General features: G+C 39.0%; 1 protein-coding gene across 13 annotated transcripts in view; it reads right to left on the bottom strand.

Moving 5' to 3' along the window:
- Positions 1-22,234, bottom strand: part of ICA1 (islet cell autoantigen 1) — a 173,692-nt gene that overhangs the window by 30,561 nt on the left and 120,897 nt on the right. For all 13 annotated transcript variants that reach the window (XM_053609001.1, XM_053609002.1, XM_053609003.1 and 10 more), the window contains 2 exons: positions 10,728-10,853; positions 9,828-9,926 (listed from right to left, as the gene is read on the bottom strand). In XM_053609001.1, the coding sequence (XP_053464976.1) occupies positions 9,828-9,926; positions 10,728-10,853 (225 nt within the window). The remainder of the gene's footprint in view (positions 1-9,827; positions 9,927-10,727; positions 10,854-22,234) is intronic.

The following is a 22,234-nucleotide window of genomic DNA, read 5'->3' as shown; positions in this document are numbered from 1 at the left end:
GACTAACGGAATACGGACTGCAGTCTGGATGTTCATGTTTTTTTACACACCCCAGAGCATCTGGTAAAAGCTGGGCATGCGTCTGTGTGTGCATTTAGGAAATGTGCAGCCATGAGGGGTAGGTCATCAGATGTCAAGGACATACTTTTTTCAATCGATCTTCCAATCATAGCATTTGATTCACATACACGTGTGTACATGCACATATACACACGAGCACACGCACAAACGTGCATGCACACACATACACACACCCTTCCAGCAGTTTTATTCTCCATAGAATGGTCCAATTCTGGTCAAAGTGAAACTAGTAGTATTTTCAGTCAAGGTTCTTATGGATCCCAAGACTCACGTTTAAATTTTGTGACACTTTGCTCTAGTATCTTCTTATTGTGTTTCCTTTTTATCAATCAACGTGAGGCAGGGCCAGGATGTGTCTGCTCTCAGCCCAGCCGGCCGTGTCTAGCTGCCACAGTGCTTGCTTAAACCCCTGAGATGCCCTTGACAGCTCCACGGTTATCATCCCTCTGTCTCCAGCCTGACCTCCCCTCATAACCACACTTGAGCAGCTCTCAGATAATCCCTTTGTAATGTAAACCACCCATTCTTTCTTTTCAACCCCTTCCCCTGTTGGCCCATTAGCAGGGACTCAATTGTTGGGCTCCCTGTCACCACAATCACAGTTAAGTCACTGTTGTACTTCTCCAACAGAATGGCTGTAGTTCCAATTGCTATTTTAATTTATTATTAATAATTCCTGTGACCATTGCTCCCCCCGCCCCCATTGCCATTACCATTGTCCTTGTAACAATCTTTCTGTTGCAGCTCAGGAGAGGTGCTAAACATGTACTTGTTGGTTGATAAATTAATGTACATAAGGTTAAACTGAAAAAAACTTGAGCACTTTAGCTAGGAAATGCAAAGGCTCGGGGGAGTAATAGGAAAAGGTTTATAAAACCACAAGCAAAGTTAACACTAAGCACATGGGCTTGCTTATTAAATTCATAATTTTGAACCAAGAGGAATCTTATGCACACAGACCTCCCCCCACCATTTAACTGAGATATAGTTTACATACCATAGAATTTGCCCTTTTAAAAGTGCTACTAGCATATAGCAGATTCTTGAATAATGCCATTTCGTTCAAAGTCATTTCATTACAATGTTGATGAGAAACGAAAATTAATTCCTGGCTGAGGCCACTGTGTGGAGTTGGCAAGTACTCCCCATGTCAGCACAGGTTTTTCCAGGTACTCTGGCTTCCTCCCACTCCCCTCGAGCTGTGCCCAATATGTGAGCAGGCCCACTGCATGGGGGTCCAGTAGGAGTGAGTGTGGGTGTGAGTGTGCCCTGCCATGTTTCTAGCTTCAGCAGGTTCCTGCCCTGCACCCTGAGCTGCCAGGGGAGGTATCAGCCAGCGAAGTCCCTCAGTTGGAACAGGTAGGTCGGAAAATGAATGAGTGAGTGAACACAAATTATCACAAAATAAAAATTTGTCAAGTATACAATAATTGTACTGATGCACCACCATAACTGTGGTAGGAAGCACTCTGTGAGTTGGCCGGCTACATTTGGGACTGTTTTTGAACTGTGTGGTGAAAGGAGTTGCTCCTTCCAATTTTTGAATTGCAAACATTTACACCCTGATTTAACCCACTGTCACGACGAGCACTATCACTTGAGTCACCAAAAAGAGGGTAAATAATTGGTCTTACTTGATTTTATTAATCTTTCTTAAATGTAGGTATAAGCTCAGATTTATTTCAATATTTAATATTAGAAATCTTTGCAGTCTTTATTTAGACGTTAGTGATTTTTTATGACCAGAAATGTACCACAGGAGCTTAACTCTTGCTTGTGTCAATTAAGGGCAAAATTGTTTTTGTTGCACATTATTTTGATTAGAGTTGACGTTTCCAAGAACCTATGGGTAACGTTAGTGGGGATTGATTGTACTCACAGAGTTGTACAAACACGATCACCATCAATTTCAGAACATTTTCAAGGGGCATCTCTTGAAGCAAAAAAGAATTTTAAGAGCAAACTAAGCTAAATGCTCTTCTATGTAGTAAGGAAAAACCCAACAACACATGTGGAACTGGTTTCTTAGAAAAGATGGTACACATGAATATATAAAGGGGGGGAGAGGAACTCTGAAAGACAATGGAGGATAATTCACATCCCCTTTCTTCCCCCAAATTAGTTCCTGGGCGTCACTGTCGGATACAAAATATTTTACAGGTGGATGCCTACCCTCTCCAAGGTTTAATTACAGAGGCTCAATTGGGGCTGGAGGGTGGGGATGAATCTTGGGATGATTTTGAAGTCTATAACCTGGCAGAAAATACTTAACCCTACATCATCCGTAAAAGTTGGGGTGGGGGGCAGTGTTTCAGTATTTTCTGTGTGATGTAAACACCTTCTGAGGCAAAATGAATCTCAGAGGCCTGGCTGTGCACAGATGAGGCAGCATCAGATGAACTATTTCCAGTCACTGGTTGATGGAAGTCACATTTGAATCCATGTCCAGAAATGAAAACTCCAAAGCATTTTATTTTCTAAATCCTAAGTCCACTCGGTCCTTCATAAAAATTGTTCATGAAAACCACTCTATTACAGCAGCATACAGCATCATACAAGACCAAAATGTTCTCTGTGGAGGAGAGAATGTTTTCAGAGTTAAGTACCCTTTTTCTATTAAGGCTGCACTAACATTCTAATGGTTTCCATCAATGCTTAAATGGTTTCAGGAAACACAGACACACAATATATAAGATCAGCGTGACAGAGGAAACGCGTAGACACAGCTTGCAAAAGTGTCTTAGAAAGGAAACAGCTTAATATAATAATTGGAGTTACTACTTCCTGTATTAGGAAAATAAAAGCAACAGCAACATTCATCTGAATGAAAGCAAAGCTACTCAACAAAACAGATTTCATAGACACAAGGCCAGCAGCCAGTTCTAACCACTTAATGTTTACTTTTGACAACTGAGTGATATGTTCTCTAATCTTTAATTATGACATTGAATTTTCTTATGCTACTTTCCATTAATTACACTGTATGGATGTGAAAGTGCCAAGTAATTGTCTATAAAGGAAATAAAATGCTCAAAGTACTGGGCATGGTTAGAACCATGCTGAACTCGGCTAGGCGTGTGGGTGTTTGTGTTTATATAATTAATAGCACATGAGGAACACAAGGCAGAGGCCATGATGATGTGTATGAGCCGCATAATTCATGGAAGGTTAGCACATACATCCTCTCTTGCCCCCACCATGCACTTAAAAATTTAGAAAGACACTGTATAAGAAGCACTATTAATCTAGGACCAGAGGTAATCTTGAATTGTACTGTAGAACTAAAAAAGTAAAAGCGTAAAATTAGAGAAAAATAATCACAATCATAAACAAGATATACATGTGTGTAATATCATCCTTTAAAAAGAGAAAAGTGATGGTGGAATGACATCGTACTTTCCTGGGAAGAGATGGACTTTGGAAACAGATCAAGTAGTGCTGTGGACGTGGACACAGTCTCTACTCCTTGAAGGGCCTGTTTTCCCATCAGAACAATGGAGCTAATGACAAGTAATTCCTTTCCTGGGATGTTGTGAGGAGTAATTGAGAGAATGCTCTATGCAGTACTTGCTCAGAGCAAGCACTTGAAACTTGCTCTCTTCCCAACAACATTTAAAGATCTAAAGAAAGTTGTGTCCTAAGTGCTCCTCCTGCAGCAGGTACTGCACTCTGTTTTATACATCTTGTTCAACGCTGCAAAACCCAGACACACACTGTGCTCCTGATTTCCTGACTTGAACATAGAGACTCAGAGAGGGGAAGTGACTTGATTCAACCATTCAACCATTCCAACCAACGGGTGGAAGCAGTATTTGAATCCAGGTCTTAAGAATTCTATCACTAGTCAAAAGGTATTAAATACCCAAGGCAAGAACAATGGACAGAACTCCCCTTCCAGTATGAAGTGCCTAGGAGATTGAGAGCACTTCATTCCAGTTTCTGAAAGAAGACCCATACTGTGCCCAGGTACCTGAGGAGCGGACATACAAATTATGGTCTTTGCCTACAAGCAAACACTTCAAAGTGCCGTTTTTAATTTAAAGTTTACAGCTGTGTCTTCAAAAGGTGGCTCTCTCCTGCTCTCTCCCCTCGCGCTGGCTCAGGTGCTGGGGAGAAGTGCCAGGCGGGGCAGAAGCAGCAGGGCCTACCCCATGCTGGGCGTGTGGCCTTGGGCAAACTCTTACACTAGCCTGCTCTCAGCTCCTGTTTCCTCATTTGAAATACGGGAACCAGAACAAGTATACCTGACAACCTAAGGTGATTTTGAGGGCTAACAAAAATATACTCACTTTCTTTTCTTAGGTTCAGTGCTGAACCTAACAGGATTATTGACTATAACACCCCAGCTTGGCACATTTGAGTCACATACACCGTATGACACGCTCTCTTAGACATTATTTCACCTCAGCCTCAGCAGTGTCTGGCACAGAGGAACTACCCACACAATGGTAATATTTTTTCCATTCCCCTCAAGGAGGAGTCAGGGATGGAAGGAGATGGGTGAGGAGCAGTGCCCGGCTGTTGTGAAGGGGGCCTGAGCCACCAGCTGCCCGGGAGAGCCAAGGCTAGTCACCATAAGGCCTGGAAGAACAAATGACACACCACACTGTGCTCGTCCACCTCAGATTTCAGCAGTTGCCTTGGTCAGGCCCTCTGCGCCCTCTGCTCCCAGTGACCTGAATGCATCCCAGTTTGCTGTTTCCAGTGCTGTGGCCTGCAGCAGCTTGGGAAAAAAATAGCTTTGCGAAATGCTGTGCAACGTAATGACACTGAGAGAAAACGTGAAAGTCTAAAAGGGTATTCTGGATGCTCGCCACACGTAATTGCCTCGTTGGGACTGGTAACTAAAATAGCATTGCTGGGATATTTACCCAATTTTCATAAAAACTATTACGGCTTTATTTTCAAAGCAAGTAACTACAGAGCCATGTGGCCTGTCAGAAAATGCTCAAGTGATTAACTGAGAAATGTGGAGGTGGGTGGAAGGCGGCTGCTAGGCATACAAATTTGAGAAAAACAAAATTTAGAAAGGGATGTTTTTTGAATTTCGAAAGCTAAAAGCATTCTGGTCTCTAGAATGATGTTCCATCTAACAGTGCTAAGACCTACACCCCCAGAGAGAAAGGAGGAAACATTGGTACATCTGTTTCAACGGTTATTTTTGAACATGCTCACAGTTACGTTTTCAAATTCAGGTTTCCTTAGAGTTAGAATCTTGGCACATATCAAGAGCCAGTTGCAAAGCCAAACTGCATATTTTAAAATTAGCCCTGTTGTATGGATGGGAAGCCCCCTTGCCTTTCTGGCTTGCAGGCCCACCCAGCCTACTTCTATCCCTAGAGGGGATTCTGTGAAAGCTAGGGAGGGGGTGGGTTGGGTTACCCTCGGGACAGGTCTGGCCAGACCTCTAAGCCCACCACCATTGATAGCCTTCCCTGTGAAACTCACACCAGATTCAATCTAAGCTGAAAATGGAGAGTGAGGAAGTAACTTAAGCTGCGCTACTGAACCTAGCAACCTCAGCAAGCCCACCTGTATGGACACTCTGAATGGCTGTCTTCTGGATCAGCTATTACAGCTCTTGATATGTCTACCCTCATCCCTAGCACTAGGGCACTGCTGGAACTTTCACCTCAACTGTTATCTCAACCACCATCATAACCACTGACATTGCCTCTCCTCCACCACAAGCCCCCTGCATTCCCACTGCCACCACCATCCATCTCAGCCACGCTCACTGCTCTCAACACCACCATCATGAGGCTGGGGCTCAGCAGAGCTAAGTTGAAAATGGCCCTAGAGCTTATTCTTTTACAAGCTTTTCTTTATCACATAACCAAAGAACATAACGAATAAAGTAAAAAACCTGATTGTCCCTTCTTAAACACTGGAATGGGGCAGGTCCCTGGAAAATACTTTGCTACCAGCTATTCTCATTACATACAGGCACTCTGATCTCTTAAAAAATACAAAGGCAGGGGACATGCCTCCCTGACAACCTGTCCCCCCAGGGACTGAGTCTGCTGCTCTGGAGGCCCAGTGCTCACTTCTCAGGGGCCCCCAGCTGCACCCGCTGCCAACATGCCAGAGAGGGCGAAGGATCACTGATACAAACAGAATTTCAGCTTTTCCAGGGAAAAACTACTTGACTCCAGACGGCTTTTTATTTTATGTTTTGGCTAATGGCTGTTTTGGATCTGTGCAGAAACGTGTAAGTAAATGACACCTTGGAAGGATGAAGCAAGCACAACCACATCTGAGGGCTGGCAGTTTAAGATGGGCTCCTGCTTTCCTCACAAGACAGAATTTTACTTAGTTTTTTAAAAATACCTTAAACTCTTAGTCTAAATTACATTTTCTACAAAAGCAACCACATTTTCAAGTTCTGGCTGGTAACATTCCATTCCTATCCTCACAACTTGGTAATTTCTACCATGTGAAAGACATTCCCAGATGATCTGGAATCAATATAAAATTAACACATTAATGATAACTCATGCAAAATATGTACAGTAACATTTTAATGAATTAATAAATGTCTGCTGTTTGAAAATACAAGATATGATAATTGCCTCTTTTACTGGAAACCACTTAGAAGACAGTCTCTCTGCCTTAAATCTGAGCTGTTACAATGACTAGATTAAAAGTTTTTTGAAATATTAAGTTTCAAGGCTAAATTTCCCATAAAGTTAAAATGTTACAAAAATCTATTTATTGTAGTAAAATTAAAAAGGTGAAGGAATATGTACATAAAAGTAGAATAAATATAATCCTATTGGGCCTGGGTAAACAAAGCAGTAACTGATGTTCCATAAAATATTCACAAAATGTGTGTGTCACACTTTATGGGGGCAAGACATGATTGCAAGAGGGACTTTACCTAACAATTGCAATCAGTGTAACCTGGCTTATTGTACCCTCAATGAATCCCCAACAATAAAAAAAAAAAGAAAAAAAGAAAAAAAATATTCACAAAATGTCACAATAGTCATTTGGATATTTCTCAAGTTATATGAGGTGAGACTCAATTCATTTTTATCATAAAATTCGTTTTAAAAAGAACTATTACTTATTTCTTAAGAGAAATGTTCACTAAAAATAAAACTTTGAACTTCTGGGGGTATAAGTTATATCCTTGTTATGCTGCAGCAAAAGACTCTTCCCTCTAAACAGGATGCACTGGGTGTTTAACACATTATCATCCTTCATCAAGCATAAAACTAACAGTCAGGAAATACAGCTGCAATGGCACAATTACCAACACACTCAGAATACACCCTGAAGCAAAGAAAACAAATGGCTTGCTTTTCATTAACAGAGTTTGGCAACCCTCTCCAAAGACAATGTTTTCTTTCCAGCTAGAGTCCCAAAATGCATTTAAGGGGCTATTTGCTTAGGTAAACCCAGGGAACAAATTAATCGTGAAAATATTTATTTAATTTCAACATATCCATCATCAATATGTAGTGCCACAGAAGAAAATGAGGTATATTAAAAGATGACTTGCTAAAACAAACATCTAATAAATACAGTACATGTATTAAAAAAAATGGTGTAAGAAGATTGAGCAGCCAAATAATATCCTCATGTTCTGACAGTGATTCAAGATATTAATGGTTTTCATTTTTACGTTTTGTGGCATATAATGTGATAGTGCAATGTGTTTATATCTATTCAGTAATGAGCTGTGTAATAACAGGGTTCTATTATATCAGATTTGAGTCCACGTAAAGAAAATAATTAGCTATCAGCTTGAGATTCTAATAAAACATGTCAGTCTTGAAAACCTAGATGAATAGCATTCTTGAGCACTAATAAAAGTACAGTTTATTTGGCTGGGTTCTGGACATTTATTCTCAACATTACTGTAATATCATTATTCCTTAATAGATGTAATCACTCCTATTAACATTATTTTATATTTAAACCATGAACTATTACCTAAACCACAATTTAAGGAAGGCTCCAAGGATGTGAATGGCAATGGAGAGTCGTATTATATCCTGAACCACAGCCGTCAAACTTTTACTGAATTCTCTGCCCAGAAATCTAACATAATCAGCTTGAGTTTCTCTGCAGGAAAATATCATGGCAAAAATTAAGGAGCCATATTTTTCTCAGCCCAGGAAGCCAAGGATACACATATGGGTTCTTCCATGCTGTGGCACAACATCAATTTCATGAATTCACATTGTACTTTTTATTCAATTAACACAAACCTGAAGATCTTCTGGATTGCATTGAGGGTATCGTTTCATCTTCCACCTGGCTGATTTATGTTGTACAGTTGTCTTGCAAAAGGCCAGATAATCTTTGAAATTGTATATAAAATAAAATCTGATGCACAATTATGCTCTAAAATCTAAAAGCATCTGTCTTGTCAAAGAGTAATCTCTGGGATTTTACTCAGGCCTGGGTACGACCTGTGAATAGTATGAGTTATACTTTTAACCAATTTGCCTTGGTGGGGGTGGCTGCTTCATGAGGTGCTGAAAACAGCATTAAATCACAGAGAAGAAATGCAGCCCCTACCAAAAACAATAGTGTTACTGGTGTGACAGGGCTCAGGGCCCACTGTGTGCAAAAGGTTCGGCTGGACAAAGGAGAATATGTAAGAAATGAAAGGCCCTTCCCCTCAGGTGCTTGGTAGCTGACAGCGAAACTGCTTCTACTGAATGTGTTCACCATGTGCCATGTCAGCAATGAATAGACAAGTGACCAACTGGAAGGGGATTATGAGGAACAAACTCTGTGTCCAGGTGTCCCGTGTGGGGCCAGGGCAGGTGCATCACCAGGCGAGTGGGCTCCTCTGAGCTCCTCATGGCATCTTCGATTTAAGGGGCAGGGTCTTAAAGCATTTCTGTCTTAGCCCTTTTGTAGATGCAGTAACATTGTAAAAACCTCTAAATCAAAAAGCATTTTAAAGCCAAAAAAAGGATTTTACTGTTTTGATGTCTTTGTCTTGACAAGCAAGGTGATGAGATACTTACAAATTGCTTGAAAAATCAGAAGCAAGGCAATTTCAAGATAAACTTCAGCTACTGTGCCTGGTCTTCTGCTTTCAAAGATGCGACCTCGCAACAAAGTACCCACTGTCCTCTGGCCATTCTTAAAATCCTTTTGGAACCCAAATCACTTCCTTATCTCAATACACATTTATCCCCCATAACCATTATAGAGAAAAACAATTCCATTTTTGGCTTCAACACCGAGAATGAGATACTGTGCCTGTATTCCTTCCGAGTTGAAAAATCATGGAGTTTAATGTGGCTTTTTCAATAAGAAAACATCATCATAGTCTTATGGAGAAATTCACTTCTATGTTGGACAATACCCTCAGAATAAAATAATATTTTTCAGAAATAAAGGACAAAAGGAACCCCTTCTCCAGTGCATATTTGAATTTAATAATTAAAAAGTAACCGAGTATATAGAACTTATGCAATCTTATCTTCAGCAATGTCAAACAAGTATTTTAAAGGAGCAGGACCAACCATCAGGCCCAAGTTCACCACAATTCACCTCCCAGTCACATTTCCCAACATACCATGTGTGGTTTGGGATTACAGTGGATTATCATTGTACTGAATACCGACACAGTAAGAAAGACCCTGCTGGGGGCAGAGTTCTCTCTTTGGCATCTTGAGTCTTAGAATAATGACAATTGCTACAATGGACTTTGCTTGTGACATACACAAAACTTAACTTTTCATGAGATTTTCTAGCAGTCTCTATAGCTTTCATACCTTTAATGTAGTGAATTCATATGGCTGGTAACCTTTGAAGCTCTCATGGATGGCTGCCATTGTGTGAGAAGTTTTCTCCCAAAAATGAAGCAGAGTAGTCTGTAAAGAAAGACAAGAAAGCTATTCATGTTTTGAATATGCAGTTCTGGTCAAGAAACCCAGGGAAGTGTGACTATCTGTAGCTTTCAACATCCTCTAAAATATGATTCCATTGATCTCTGCACCCACATTTTGTCTTATGCCCCTGTATTTCAGCTAAGCTAAATACCTCCTGCTTCCCCAAACACTGCCTTCTGAACCCTGTGCTTCTCCCACCACCTGGAACCTCCGACTTTACTATCTGCAACTTTCTTCCTAATCTTTGAGCTCCTTGAGGACAGGGAATCTGATTCTACTTGTTTTTGTATTCCCTACAACATCTAGCTTTCCACATCTCATCCTTAAGTGCTCAGTAGCACTACTGATGGACACAGTGCTATCTCGAAAGAACTCAGAGGCTATCAGGGGAGACAAAAAACAGTGTACTGAGTAATGACCAGCTGATGAAGGAAGTATGCCAGGAGACACTCAGGCCTGATGCTGAGGGAGTGCAGAGGCAGCTTACTGAAGGATGTGACCTTTGGTCCACTACATCAAAAAGTGTGGAGTTAGTAAATGTGCAGATGGAGGAGAAAGGCATCCTGGGTAAGAGGGATGCCCTAAGTAAACGCAGAGAAGTGGGAAATTACACTGCACGTACAGAGAACAGCAACTATTTGGTTTGATGAAACCATAGGATTCTAGAAGGCCGAGATGTGGGAAAAGTAAATTTTGAAAAAAAGTTTTAGCTCAAACACCATTTCTATGGTATCTAAAACTCATGCCATTCTTGGTTCATTGTAACTAATACCACTTTGTTACCTGGTATGTTGCTAGCATGTGAGATAAGAGATTGCATCTGCTTGCTCCAAGAAGATCCACTTTTTGACACACATCCATCTTCAATTTGTCAAAGTTTTTTTTTGCAAGGCGCACTTGTGATTGCACCTATGAAAGTAAAGGGGAATCTCTGAATCGCTCAAAGTCTTTACGTAGTTAAAACTTGCAGGTGACAAGAGATCAATAGTGGGCATTTTCTCTTTCATATGGGAAAATATTTTTGAAAATTTCAGGCACATGAGAAGATCCTACAATATCCATTCTCTACCTTCCAAAGGACCTAAATCCAAGCACTGCACATTCTGATTTTATAGCAGACTTGCCATTCTAATTATATTTTTCTTAGTCAAATGTTAAAATTCCTTTCTTCTCAAAGCATTCACAAACTGCCCATAGTTAGAAGTCTAGAGACATGCAGAGGAGCAAGGGGAATAACCTTTGCTCCACTATTTTCCTATAGTCCTTGGAAGCTGAGTTCCAGTATACTTTTCACTCAACTTTCCTTTAAGTTGACATACTACACAACATGATACGTTTGTTAAAACAAAGAAGCTTATATTAATGTAATTTTATTTAATAGCCTATAGACTTTATTTTCCACCAGTGTTCCTACTAATGTCCTTTTTCTGATTCAGAATCCAATCTAAGATTCTGTATTGAGGCATTTTGACACAGCCTCCATCTGTCCTGGGCCATGACTTCATAATGCCTAGACTACACTTTTGGTTGGTGGTCAATACCACCATTCTAGACATAGTGCTATTCTGAAGGAACTCAGAGGCTACCAGTGGGCACAAAAAACATAGTAATTCAGGGATGGCGTGAAGGGCAGGGAAAGATTCAGAAATGTCTATTCTATGCATCAGTTAACAATGAAATACAAAGTTTTAAAATTTGATACAGCTGCATTAGACTGTAAAGTGAAAATTTCCCCTCTCCCTGATCTAAAGTGTCACCACATCATATTTTGGCCAGGGAAAACCAGCCAATTAAAAAAAAAAAAAACTACTTTACTGATGTATGATTGACATATAAAAAGCTACATATTTAATGTATTCATCCTGATAAGTTCATGGATAAAGATGAACTCATATGGATACCTCAGATCATTGATAAAGATACAGATACTAATAGGTTACTGAGAGCTGGAAATAATACTGATTTATTACCAACACCTCCTTCATCCTACGTACCAGGAGGGTGTGAACAATGTCTACTTTACCCACCAGTATACCACCTGGCAATCAGGTACTGAATACATATTTGTTAAATGAGTAAAGAAAATTTTCAGGCCATTTGAAAAGGTAAGGTACTTGAGTGCATTTAAAGTATAAACTTAAAAACAAAGAAAAAAAGAAAATATAAAGTTTAAAGCAGTTTAAGAAGTGATGATTTTATTTTCTGATAAAAATAAACATGTAGATTATTTGATGTATTATTACATTAGGACATTATTTTTTACCACAAACAATACTAACATATGCACAACATATAAAATTATAGGGCATTATATGCATATTATATTAGCAAATCTAACAATCGATACAATTTACTTATCCTTTAGCAGCATTACTCTATTTTGGCTGCTGACATCACTGTCTCTTATTAATGAGGGTTGGGTGGCTTCCTTGGGTCAAGGGCAGGGCTGGCATTCTAAATGAGCCTTCCTCCCAGGCAACTCACACCACTCACTGGAAAATCAAGAAGCTCAAAATTATGATTCTACCCAGAAACACAAGTCTTCCCTGTAAGAGCCTATGCAATTGATACCCGATGAGGTAGGACATTTAACACCACGCTGACAGAATTAATACCTTATATGAATAGAATCTTGTGTCTATTGCTATTTAAGAAATTTCCTAAGAATTTCTCTGACTTCTTAGTCTGTAGAGCTGGGAAGATTAAAGAACAGTAGCCATGCAGTTCCTCTCAAACCAACCATATCACGAAATAAAATAAATCACAGAGTTAATCCTCACTGTACAGCAAACAGCCAGTAGTTTACTTGGGAGTTCTAACTTAAAAAACAGTCTAGGATGAGTGAAGCGCCAGTGATTTCCTGCCTTCCTTTGAAAGGACCAAGGAGACAGGAAAAAGAAAACCTGAGTTCTAGGGGGAACCAGTGGGGGAGTTTGGAAACAAGATACCAGAAGCTGAAATCTGTACTGCAGGTCCCCCTGTTGGTCAGGTGCTTGGGCCAGGAGGGCTTTCTCAACTGGGAGGCTGAAAAATATCCTCAGCTTTTTTCTCTGAAGGGGAAGGAGATACATCTGGGGTGCGAGCGTTCACATGTGCATTCATTCAACACGTATTTACCAGGTGGCTATCACGTAAGGGATAAGATGCATAACAAGAAATATGCCTTATGCATCTTACCAAAGGGATAAGATGCATAACAAGAAATATGAAAGAATGCACAGAAGAACAAGACCCCACCCCCCAGCTTTTAGAGAGGACATACAAGTTAGCAACTACATTATAATACACTGGGGAAAGTATAACAATAGAACCAAGAGTGAAGAAAGCGATAACATAGAGAAAGAATTAATGCTGGCAGTGGGGTCGGGTGGGGTGGGGTGCAGGACGATGGCATTAGGTGGCATCTGATGGCCTCCCTGTATCCCCGCCCTCTGCCTTCTAACTTGGTGGTATCTTCCTGCTCTGACTCTGGGCTTGGCCAGGTGACTTGCTTTGGCCAATGGAATATTAAAAATACAATGAAACTGGAAGCCAAAAAAACAAAAAAAAAGCTAGCATGTTTCCTCTTTCTCTCTGGCTCCTCTGACATGGCCATGAGAATATGCCTGGGCTGGCCAGCTGGAGGAGTATGAGAAATATGCACACAACAGTCAGGAGGAGAGACCCATTGTCCCCACAGATCAGTCTTTGGCCAGAAGCACGTCAGTGAGCCTAAGAGAGCAGACCTGCTAAGCCATAGCCTTGTAGGCAATGAGAAATGCTCATTGTTTAAATCCACGGAGTGTTATGGCTGCTTATTTCACAACATTACTGTGGTCACAGACTGGCGATCTAACTGTAAGGAAATACACAATGAAGGCTTCTGATACGAAGTCAGTCTTAAAGCATAACTAGGAGGTATAAAGTAAACAGAAGGTATCCATATAATTGACCTACTTTTGGGGGGGTTTTAGATTTTTGAAATGAAATGTAAATTAATTTTTTTGGAGGGTGTGAATTTTGCTTTTTCCTTTACATTACTATGATCAGCTACTCATAGATACTCATATCCTAGGAGAAAACTTATTTCATTTGCTTAGAACACAAAGCTCATAAGCTAATATTTTGAAATGTGCCCTAATTTAATTTTTTTTGAATTTCGTAAGGTAATTTTAGAAACCTAGAAGACAACTCAACACTTGACCCAGTGAGTTCTGAAAGGCCATATGCTTTGTGTGTCAACAATGATTATTAAAATACTTAATGCACTGCTGAGTTTCCAAATGCTGAGCCCTTTCCCTGCCAAACAAGGAGGATGCTACACTGTTGGGAATTTTGAATACATTTAGTATTTTGTGCTCCATGTCTGCTCTAGAAACACGTTTCTAGCCTGCAGCCTGAGGACAAAACACCAAGGAGACAGCCGAGCACAGGCCACCATCAAGAGTTTAATTTCATCTGCCTCCAGATGCACTTAAGGGAAAAATGTTTTGATTATTATTCCTCTCAATCCCAGATAAATTATATTCAATTATATAAATATCTTGGGAGCTCCTGTGGTTTTCAAGGCTCTTAAAAATTTTTTCAACTCATATAAATGCACCCTTTGTTTACTTCTCAGTTGTATTTCTGTTACCCCCACCTCTCTCCTTCTCTAAGCTTTAGGAAATGATCGTGTGTATTAGGCCCTCCTCCGTCTGGTCCTGCCTTCCCAGGCCCTCAGAAATTCAATTTACCAGAGGGAGCAGCAACGTGTTGACTGTGAAAAACTTTAGGGCACTTTTTTGTACTTACGCAATTCTACCTTTTAGCCCCAACTAAAACTACATATGGTGAAGCCACAGCTATTCATTCTTTCAGTTTGATCCATCCAGCAGAAAGATCTTCATATCACTTTTCAACCAAATCATCTGAGAGTAGTTCTGCATTTTTTTCTAAGTATTTTATGTCTGTCTGTCTTCTTTCTTTCTCTCTCTTTTTTTTTTTTTTTTGAGCCAAAGTCTCACTCTGTCATGCTGGGTAGAGTGCCGTGGAGTCATAGCTCACAGCAACCTTAAACTCTTGGACTCAAGTGATCTTGCCTCAGCCTCCCAAGCAGCTGGGAGTACTTGGTGCCCGCCACAATACCCAGCTACATTTTTTTAGAGATGGGTTCTTGCTCTTGCTCAGGCTGGTCTCGAACTCCTGAGGTCAGGCAATCCACACCCGCCTTGGCCTCCCAGAGTGCTAGGATTACAGGTGTGAGCCACCACACCCAGCTTTTATTTCTTTTATAAAATAAAACCAAACAATCATTCTATTTTTATTTTTATATCATCTTTCAGGAAGTATCTTAGCTTCTTAGATCCATTCATTCAACAAATATTTACTGAGTATCTTCTAGATGCTGCTAGCAGTGAACATAAATGCAACTGGCAATCCAGTGGGTATACAGACATCGGTGAAGGCCTAACTACAGAGTGAGGTGCTCAGAAGAGCAATATAGTCCCACAAGAATGATCAACCAAAAACTCTGACCCAGAGGATATCTGTCCTCCAAGAACATGGTGCTCAATCTCTACTCTGAAGGACTGAGTGTGATTCTGCAAGGAAAGAGTAGTACAGCACAGGCAGGAGCAGGTGTAAAGGCCCCGGGGTGGAGGCCAAGGCATGCCCAGAACTGAGAGTGGGCCTGTCTTGCTGGGTTGCTGAGAGCAAGCAAATGGTGGTATGGGATGTGGTTGAGAGGTGGATCGGAGCTCATCTTGGAGATGGGCCTTTTTGATAAGCTCAGGATTTTAGTTTTTATCTCGGAAGAAGTGGAAAACCATTATGAGCTTTTATGCAAAGAAGAGATAGAATTCTACTTTCGGTTTTAAAAGAACACTCACTGCAGTGTGGCGATGGACTGAAGGAGAGAGATGAAGGTAGGTAAGAATAGATCTGGATCTAAGGGGAAAGATAATGGTTGTTTTACACTTGGGTAGTGATGCTGGATATGGAAAATAGTGCTCTGACCAAGAGGCATTTTGGAGGTAAAGCAGGACCTGGCGAAGGGTTAAATGCCAGGCTGTGGAGGGTGACTCCTCTGTATCTGACCCCACAAACCCAATGGTAGATCTATGACCTTGTGCCCACAGCTTAGTGTAAAGAGTACAGATTATGAAACCAAAGACACCTGAGTCTGACTCTAATATTAATATGTTAGATAAATATCTAGGTCTTGATCTCCACTTCTCTAAAATAGGGATTTCTCAAACAAATATTATGGAATGTGATAGGTGGTATATGATACATGGATAGGGTTCTCTGTTCAAATTTTAGAAACACTGGAATAATGAAAGTTAAGAAGGGATCTTTATCATAGAACTTCTTAGTGCCTTTCAAATGAATTTCCAAGAAGGCAAAATTGAGCAGTCTGTATAGTGCTATCTTGGTTCCATTTAACAGAGAGCCATCTTTTGACTCAATGAGGCAAAGGGAGAGGTTAATGAGAAATCCCACGTAACTGTTAGGCAACTGGATCCCAGAACTTGAGTGCTACCAGGACTCCACCTGTCTCTTCTGTGTTTTTCTCTGTATATCACCTTAATTCTCTCAGAACAATTTTCTTCAGACTACAAGAATCTCAAATGCCAGAATCTTCTGCCCCAGGCTTTAGCCACTAGACAAGCATTGAGACTTACTCTAGTTCCAAGTTCAAAGTTCCTAAGGAATGGTTCAGATACACCTAGCTTGGATCAGATGCCTTTCACTGAATTAATCAACCATGATCCATTATGATTGACTTGACTTAGGTTAAAAATGCTCAAGTGGGAGTGGTGCGCATATATATATATATATTTGTATGTATATTATATATATATAATATATACAGATATATATAAGTATCCAAGTATTATTTAAACCACGTTATTAGAGTGAAAAGAAGAAACATTTTACAATGAGGTGAGGGTATTGTTGAGGGAGAAAAAATATATAGCTCCTGAAGTCTACTTTTGGTGCACACACATCAAAAGTATGTGTCTGAAAAGTACACAAAATGTGTTGATGACACCTTCTCAGGAACCTCTGGTCAACAATGTTGACCTATCATTTTCAGTGTAGCCACACAGCCTAAGCAGAACATCTATTACAAGAAATCTGGCTAAGGTTCTTTAGCTGAAGCTTCTCAACACATTATAAAAAAATCAGCCTGCTGATCTCAGATGCACTGTGGTCAGTGGATTCCTTGGTTTTCAGAGAGAGAAAACAAACAAACAAACAAACAAAAAAAAAACCATGTACAGATAGAATCTGTTTATTCTAGTGCTGGGAGATAATACCACCACTACCTCCATCATCATCACCTTCGTCATTACTTTTAATTAGCTTTATTGAGCTACAATTTAATTTTAGGTATGGAATTCAATGAGGTTTTGGGGCAAATGTTTGCAGTAATGCAACTACCACCACAATCATGATACCAGACACTCTATCTCCCCTAAAAGCTCCCACTGCAGTCAATTCCTTACAAGTCTCAGCCCCTGCCAATTACTAATCTGCTTTCTATACAGACGAGTCACTATATACCAGACTTGTCTTTTCTAGAGTTTCATATAAATGAAATTATACAATGTAGTCTAGTCTTTCTGTGGCTGGGTTCTTTGACTCACCATAATCCTTTTGAGATCAATGTGGTTACATATATAAGTAGTGTGTTCTTTTTTATTTCTTGGTAGTATTTAATTGTATAGATATAGTGTTATTTGTATATCCGTTTGGATTGTTTCCAATTTTTGCTATTTTGATTAACCTGTTATAAATATTTGGGCTCAAGTCATTGCATGGACATATTTTTCATTTCTCTTGGGTAAATATCTAGGAATAAGATGGCTGAATCATATAGTAAGTGTGTGTTTAACTTTATAAGAAACTGCCAAACCCTTTCTTAAAGTAACTATCACTTTGCATTCCCATCAGCAATGAGTACAAGTTCTGTTTGCTCCATATCCTCATTAACACCTGGCATTTTCAATCTTTCACATTCTAGCCATTTTAGTGGATTTGTAGTCAAAGTTACTGCGATTTTAATTTGCATTTCTCTAGTGACTAATGATATTGAACTTCTTTTCATGTCTTATTTTCCACATATATTCTTAGTAATGTATCAATTCAAATCTTTTGCCTAATTTAAAAAATAGGTTTGTCTTTTTATTACTGAATTTTAAGAGTTCTTTATGTGTTCTGAATACAAATCCATTATCAGACTAAATTTGAAAACATTTTAAGTCTGAATTTGCCTTTCATTTTCTTAATAGTGCCTTTCATGAAAAAGTTTTTCAATTTTGATGAAGTTTAATTTACCAAGTTTTTCTCTTAATGTTGTAGTTTTTTTTGGTGTGCTTTAACAAATTTGTTACTAATCTAAGGTTACAAAGATCTTTTCCTGTGCATATTCTTCTAGAAATGCAATGTTTTTAGCTATTACATTTAGATCTATGATCCACTTCAAGTTCATATTTGCATATGGTGTTAAGTAGGGAAGCAGGTTCATTTAGTTTTTCCCGCATATGGATACCTGATTGTCCCAGCACCATTTGTTGAACAACTATCAAATCACCCACTGTATTACTGGGGCACCTTTGGCAAAAATCAACTATGTGTAGGTCTACTTTTAGACTTTCTATTCTATTATTTTGATCTTATGTCTGGAAGCGTACAGCCTAGGATTTCATTTCTTTTTTTTTGGATTGGTTTGGCTATTCCAGGTGCATAGCACTTCTATGCATATCTTAAGAGTCAGCTTATCCTTTTAATGTCTATAGTGTCTATTGTAATGCCCTCTTTAATTCTTAATATTGATAAATTATGCCTTCTTTTTCTTATTCCTGATTAATCTGACTATAGTTTCTTAATTTTATTATTTTGAAAGGATGCGCTTTTCATTTTATTGATTTTTCTCTATGTTTTAATTTAATGATATAAATTTCCCTTTCAACACTGCTTTAGCTGTGTCCTACAAATTTTAAATATTTCAAAATATATTCCAATTTCCCTCATGATGTCTTTGACTCATAGTTATTTAGGTAAATATGTTTGATTTCCTATTATTCAGGGGGAAATTCCAGATATATCTTTATTGATTTCTAGTTTTAATCTTTTATAGCTACAGCATATACTTACCATGATTTTATCTTGGTGAATATTTCAGGTACACTCAAAGAGAATGTATCTTCTGATGTTGGATGGGATATTCTATGAATGTCATTTAGTCAAGGTAGCTAACTTCCATATCTTTATTAATGTTTGTGTACTTTTTCCATTCATTATGGAAAGAAGAATGTTGAAATCCCCAACTATTATTGTATTTTTTCCTGTGCATTTTCTTTGTCTATTTTTTTGATAAGTTCTTGCTTTATGTATTTTGATGTTACTGGTTGTAAACAAAATTGGGATTGCTATATCCTTTTTATCAATTGATCCTTTTATCATTAATAAATATTCCTATTTATTTCTGAGAAAAGTCCTTGTTCTAAAGTTTATGTTTGTCTGATATTAATATAACCACTTCAGATTTCTTTTGACTAGGATTTGCAGGCCATATATTCATCTATCCCTTTACTTTTAATGTATCTGTGTCTTTATGTTTAAGGAGTGCCCTATGTACAGAATGGAGCTGGGTCTTGCTTTTAAAATAAATCCAATCTCTAACTTTTCTCCTTTTTTATCTATAGAGAATAAGATGAGACTTATGAAATTTAACAAGGGAAATGGGGTTAGTATGGTGTTAGATTTAAAATAAACACATTCTGCTTCAGAGTAATCACAATTTTTTCTAAGTTTCTTACAACCCATCCACAAGTAATCACTTCTAGATTTGGTTAGGAATCACAGTCTAATTTAATATATTGAATTTTTAAGTTTAAAAAATAGGATGATATTTGTTTATTATGCTATTTCTTGTACCTCTGATTTTTCAAAACTTACTAGCAGTATTTCTGTGCTTGCACGTATCAGTTCCTAAACATAATTCACCTAAGTCTGGTGAATATATGTAAATATACTTAAATACAACTAGTATACATTATCTACTTTCATAGACTGAGCTTTAACTTGTTCTTTAAGATCTCCTTTCTATCATTTCCAGATTAAACACCATTCATTAATGCAGATGAATATTCAGAGGGCACCACTGCCTCTGGGTAATTTTCTAGGAATGTATGAAATATTGTACTGGACCAAAACCATAACAAAATAATTATCTCAATGATGATTCAGGAGAAGCAGAAGTCCACAGTACAATCCTCTCTTTTGAGTTTCCAGGGAAGAGAACTGTGATTCTCCTTTGTTTAGTGCCTGTAACTGTTTGTTCTAAGAGGGTTGAGGGGGAAAAAAATGAGTGAACACTTATGGAAGGCTACCCATGTTACAGCTGTTACATTCTGCAACTGTCTTCATTTTATACCAAAGAATAATGAGGTACAAAATACTGTGCCCAAAATCAAACAGCCAAAGAGAAAGAGTGACAAGACATGGGTTGGATCTTATCTCCTCTCATAAGAAACATGAACTCTGCACTCAGGCCCTACTTACCTTTGGCCTGTAGGTTGAAAACATATGCCCTAGGTATACTGAGCTACCACCCTCCAGCAACATCAGGCCATCACTATCTCCTCGCTTCTGCACATTTCCTCTGCCCAAAAGCCTGCCCTCTTCTTGTCCCCATGGTAACTCTTACTTACGTTTTAAGTTTTGGTTCAAAGGTTTGCTCCTCTGAGAACCTTTTCCTGCAACGCTCCTCAGCAGAGTTAGCAGCTTCTTCCTCTCTGCAATCAGTGCACTTGCAACACCCTCATGATGCAAAACTATAGTAAGCACAGCCTGCTCCTGCCTGCCAGCTACCCTCCAGACTATCATACCTAACTTGCATGACCCTCAGTTTTGTAAAGCTAGGGCTACATGCCTCAGGCAGCAGGTATGCACTGCACTGACTGAATCAAGAGAGGATAGTAGAATGAGTGAACAAATCACTTGTAGCCTTGCTTTTCCTGCTACAGAACCCCTCTCTTCAGAATACACAAGAGGCTTTGTTTGCTGAGTTCCTGACCATACTTTTCTCAGGCACCAGGGCACTCCCTCATCAGTGCTGCCACCATTTACAGATTAGATGTTATTATGTACACGTACATATTTTCATTTGATTCTCACAACATGTCTACAGCACAATTGTGTTACTATATTTCTGTTTCACAAAGAAGGTAAATTGGGTTTCAGAAACATTAGGTAGCCAGTTGGAAGGGGTGAGCCAGGATGTGAAAGTTCATGCTCATTGCACTGAACCATTTACCTTCTCAGTTGTCCCAAATCTCAGATCAGGGAGATGAATTAACTGTGTATCACCCAAGATGCGGTGTCAGCACTTTAGCGAATACTCTTCTTATCGCTGTGTCAACTCAAAACTATTCTAATGTGCCAAAAGTTTGTGATTCTGGCTTCTTATTTTAAAATACAAACTATTACCTACCAGGTAATTACATGTAGAATTAAAGGGTAAAAGGTCTTCTATTTTCAAGGCATGGCAAGTTGAAACAGATAGTTAAAATTATTCACAACCATGTAGTTTAAAGTATATGAGGATACATTTCAGATTAATGTAGCCAGCTATCACATTGTTCCGACATTCTTAATGTTTGCTCAGCTGTTGAAATTTTTTTCTGTTTTCTGTTTTTAACTTAAGGAAGCAATTCTGTTGTCAGAAAATCTAACCAACTGGGTTCACTTCCTCTTTCAGGTCATTAGTAGAAATATTAACTCAGGTCATAAGACTGAGCTCAGTGCACCCACTTTTTCAATTTCTCTCTAATCTGAGAAGCACACATCTCAGTAGACATTAAAAGTTACAGTACTAACTTTTTATCCTATTGGTATTTCTTGTACTTTTTAATGTTTTAAGAAATATGTCATTTTTATTTTTATTATTTTCTTTCAATCATTTATTCATGTCTATGTGCTAGGTGAAAAGGCTGAAGGATTTGTGTCTCTTGGCTACCTAAGCTAAACCTGCTTGTATTTTATATTGAAGTATAATTTTATTATGCTTGTTGATGGCATTCACTATTGGTAACCATACCTTACGCACACAAATCAACCAATAAACGAACAGGCAACTGATTTGCGGAAAGTGATCCTATTTGAGGGGGTGGTAGTGGCTCCTGAACAGAGTGAATGGGGGAAGAGATTAGGTCTTTCCATCCCTACCCCCTTTTATTTTTTAAAGAGATAGGGTCTCACTGTGCTGCTCAGGCTGGAGTGCAGTGGCATGACCATAGCTCACTGCAGCTTCAAACTCC

This window comes from Nycticebus coucang, chromosome 11, assembly GCF_027406575.1.
Source record: "Nycticebus coucang isolate mNycCou1 chromosome 11, mNycCou1.pri, whole genome shotgun sequence".
NCBI classification, from domain to species: Eukaryota; Metazoa; Chordata; class Mammalia; order Primates; family Lorisidae; genus Nycticebus; species Nycticebus coucang.
Note: the sequence above shows the minus strand (reverse complement) of the source record. Positions and strands in the feature narration are given on the sequence as shown.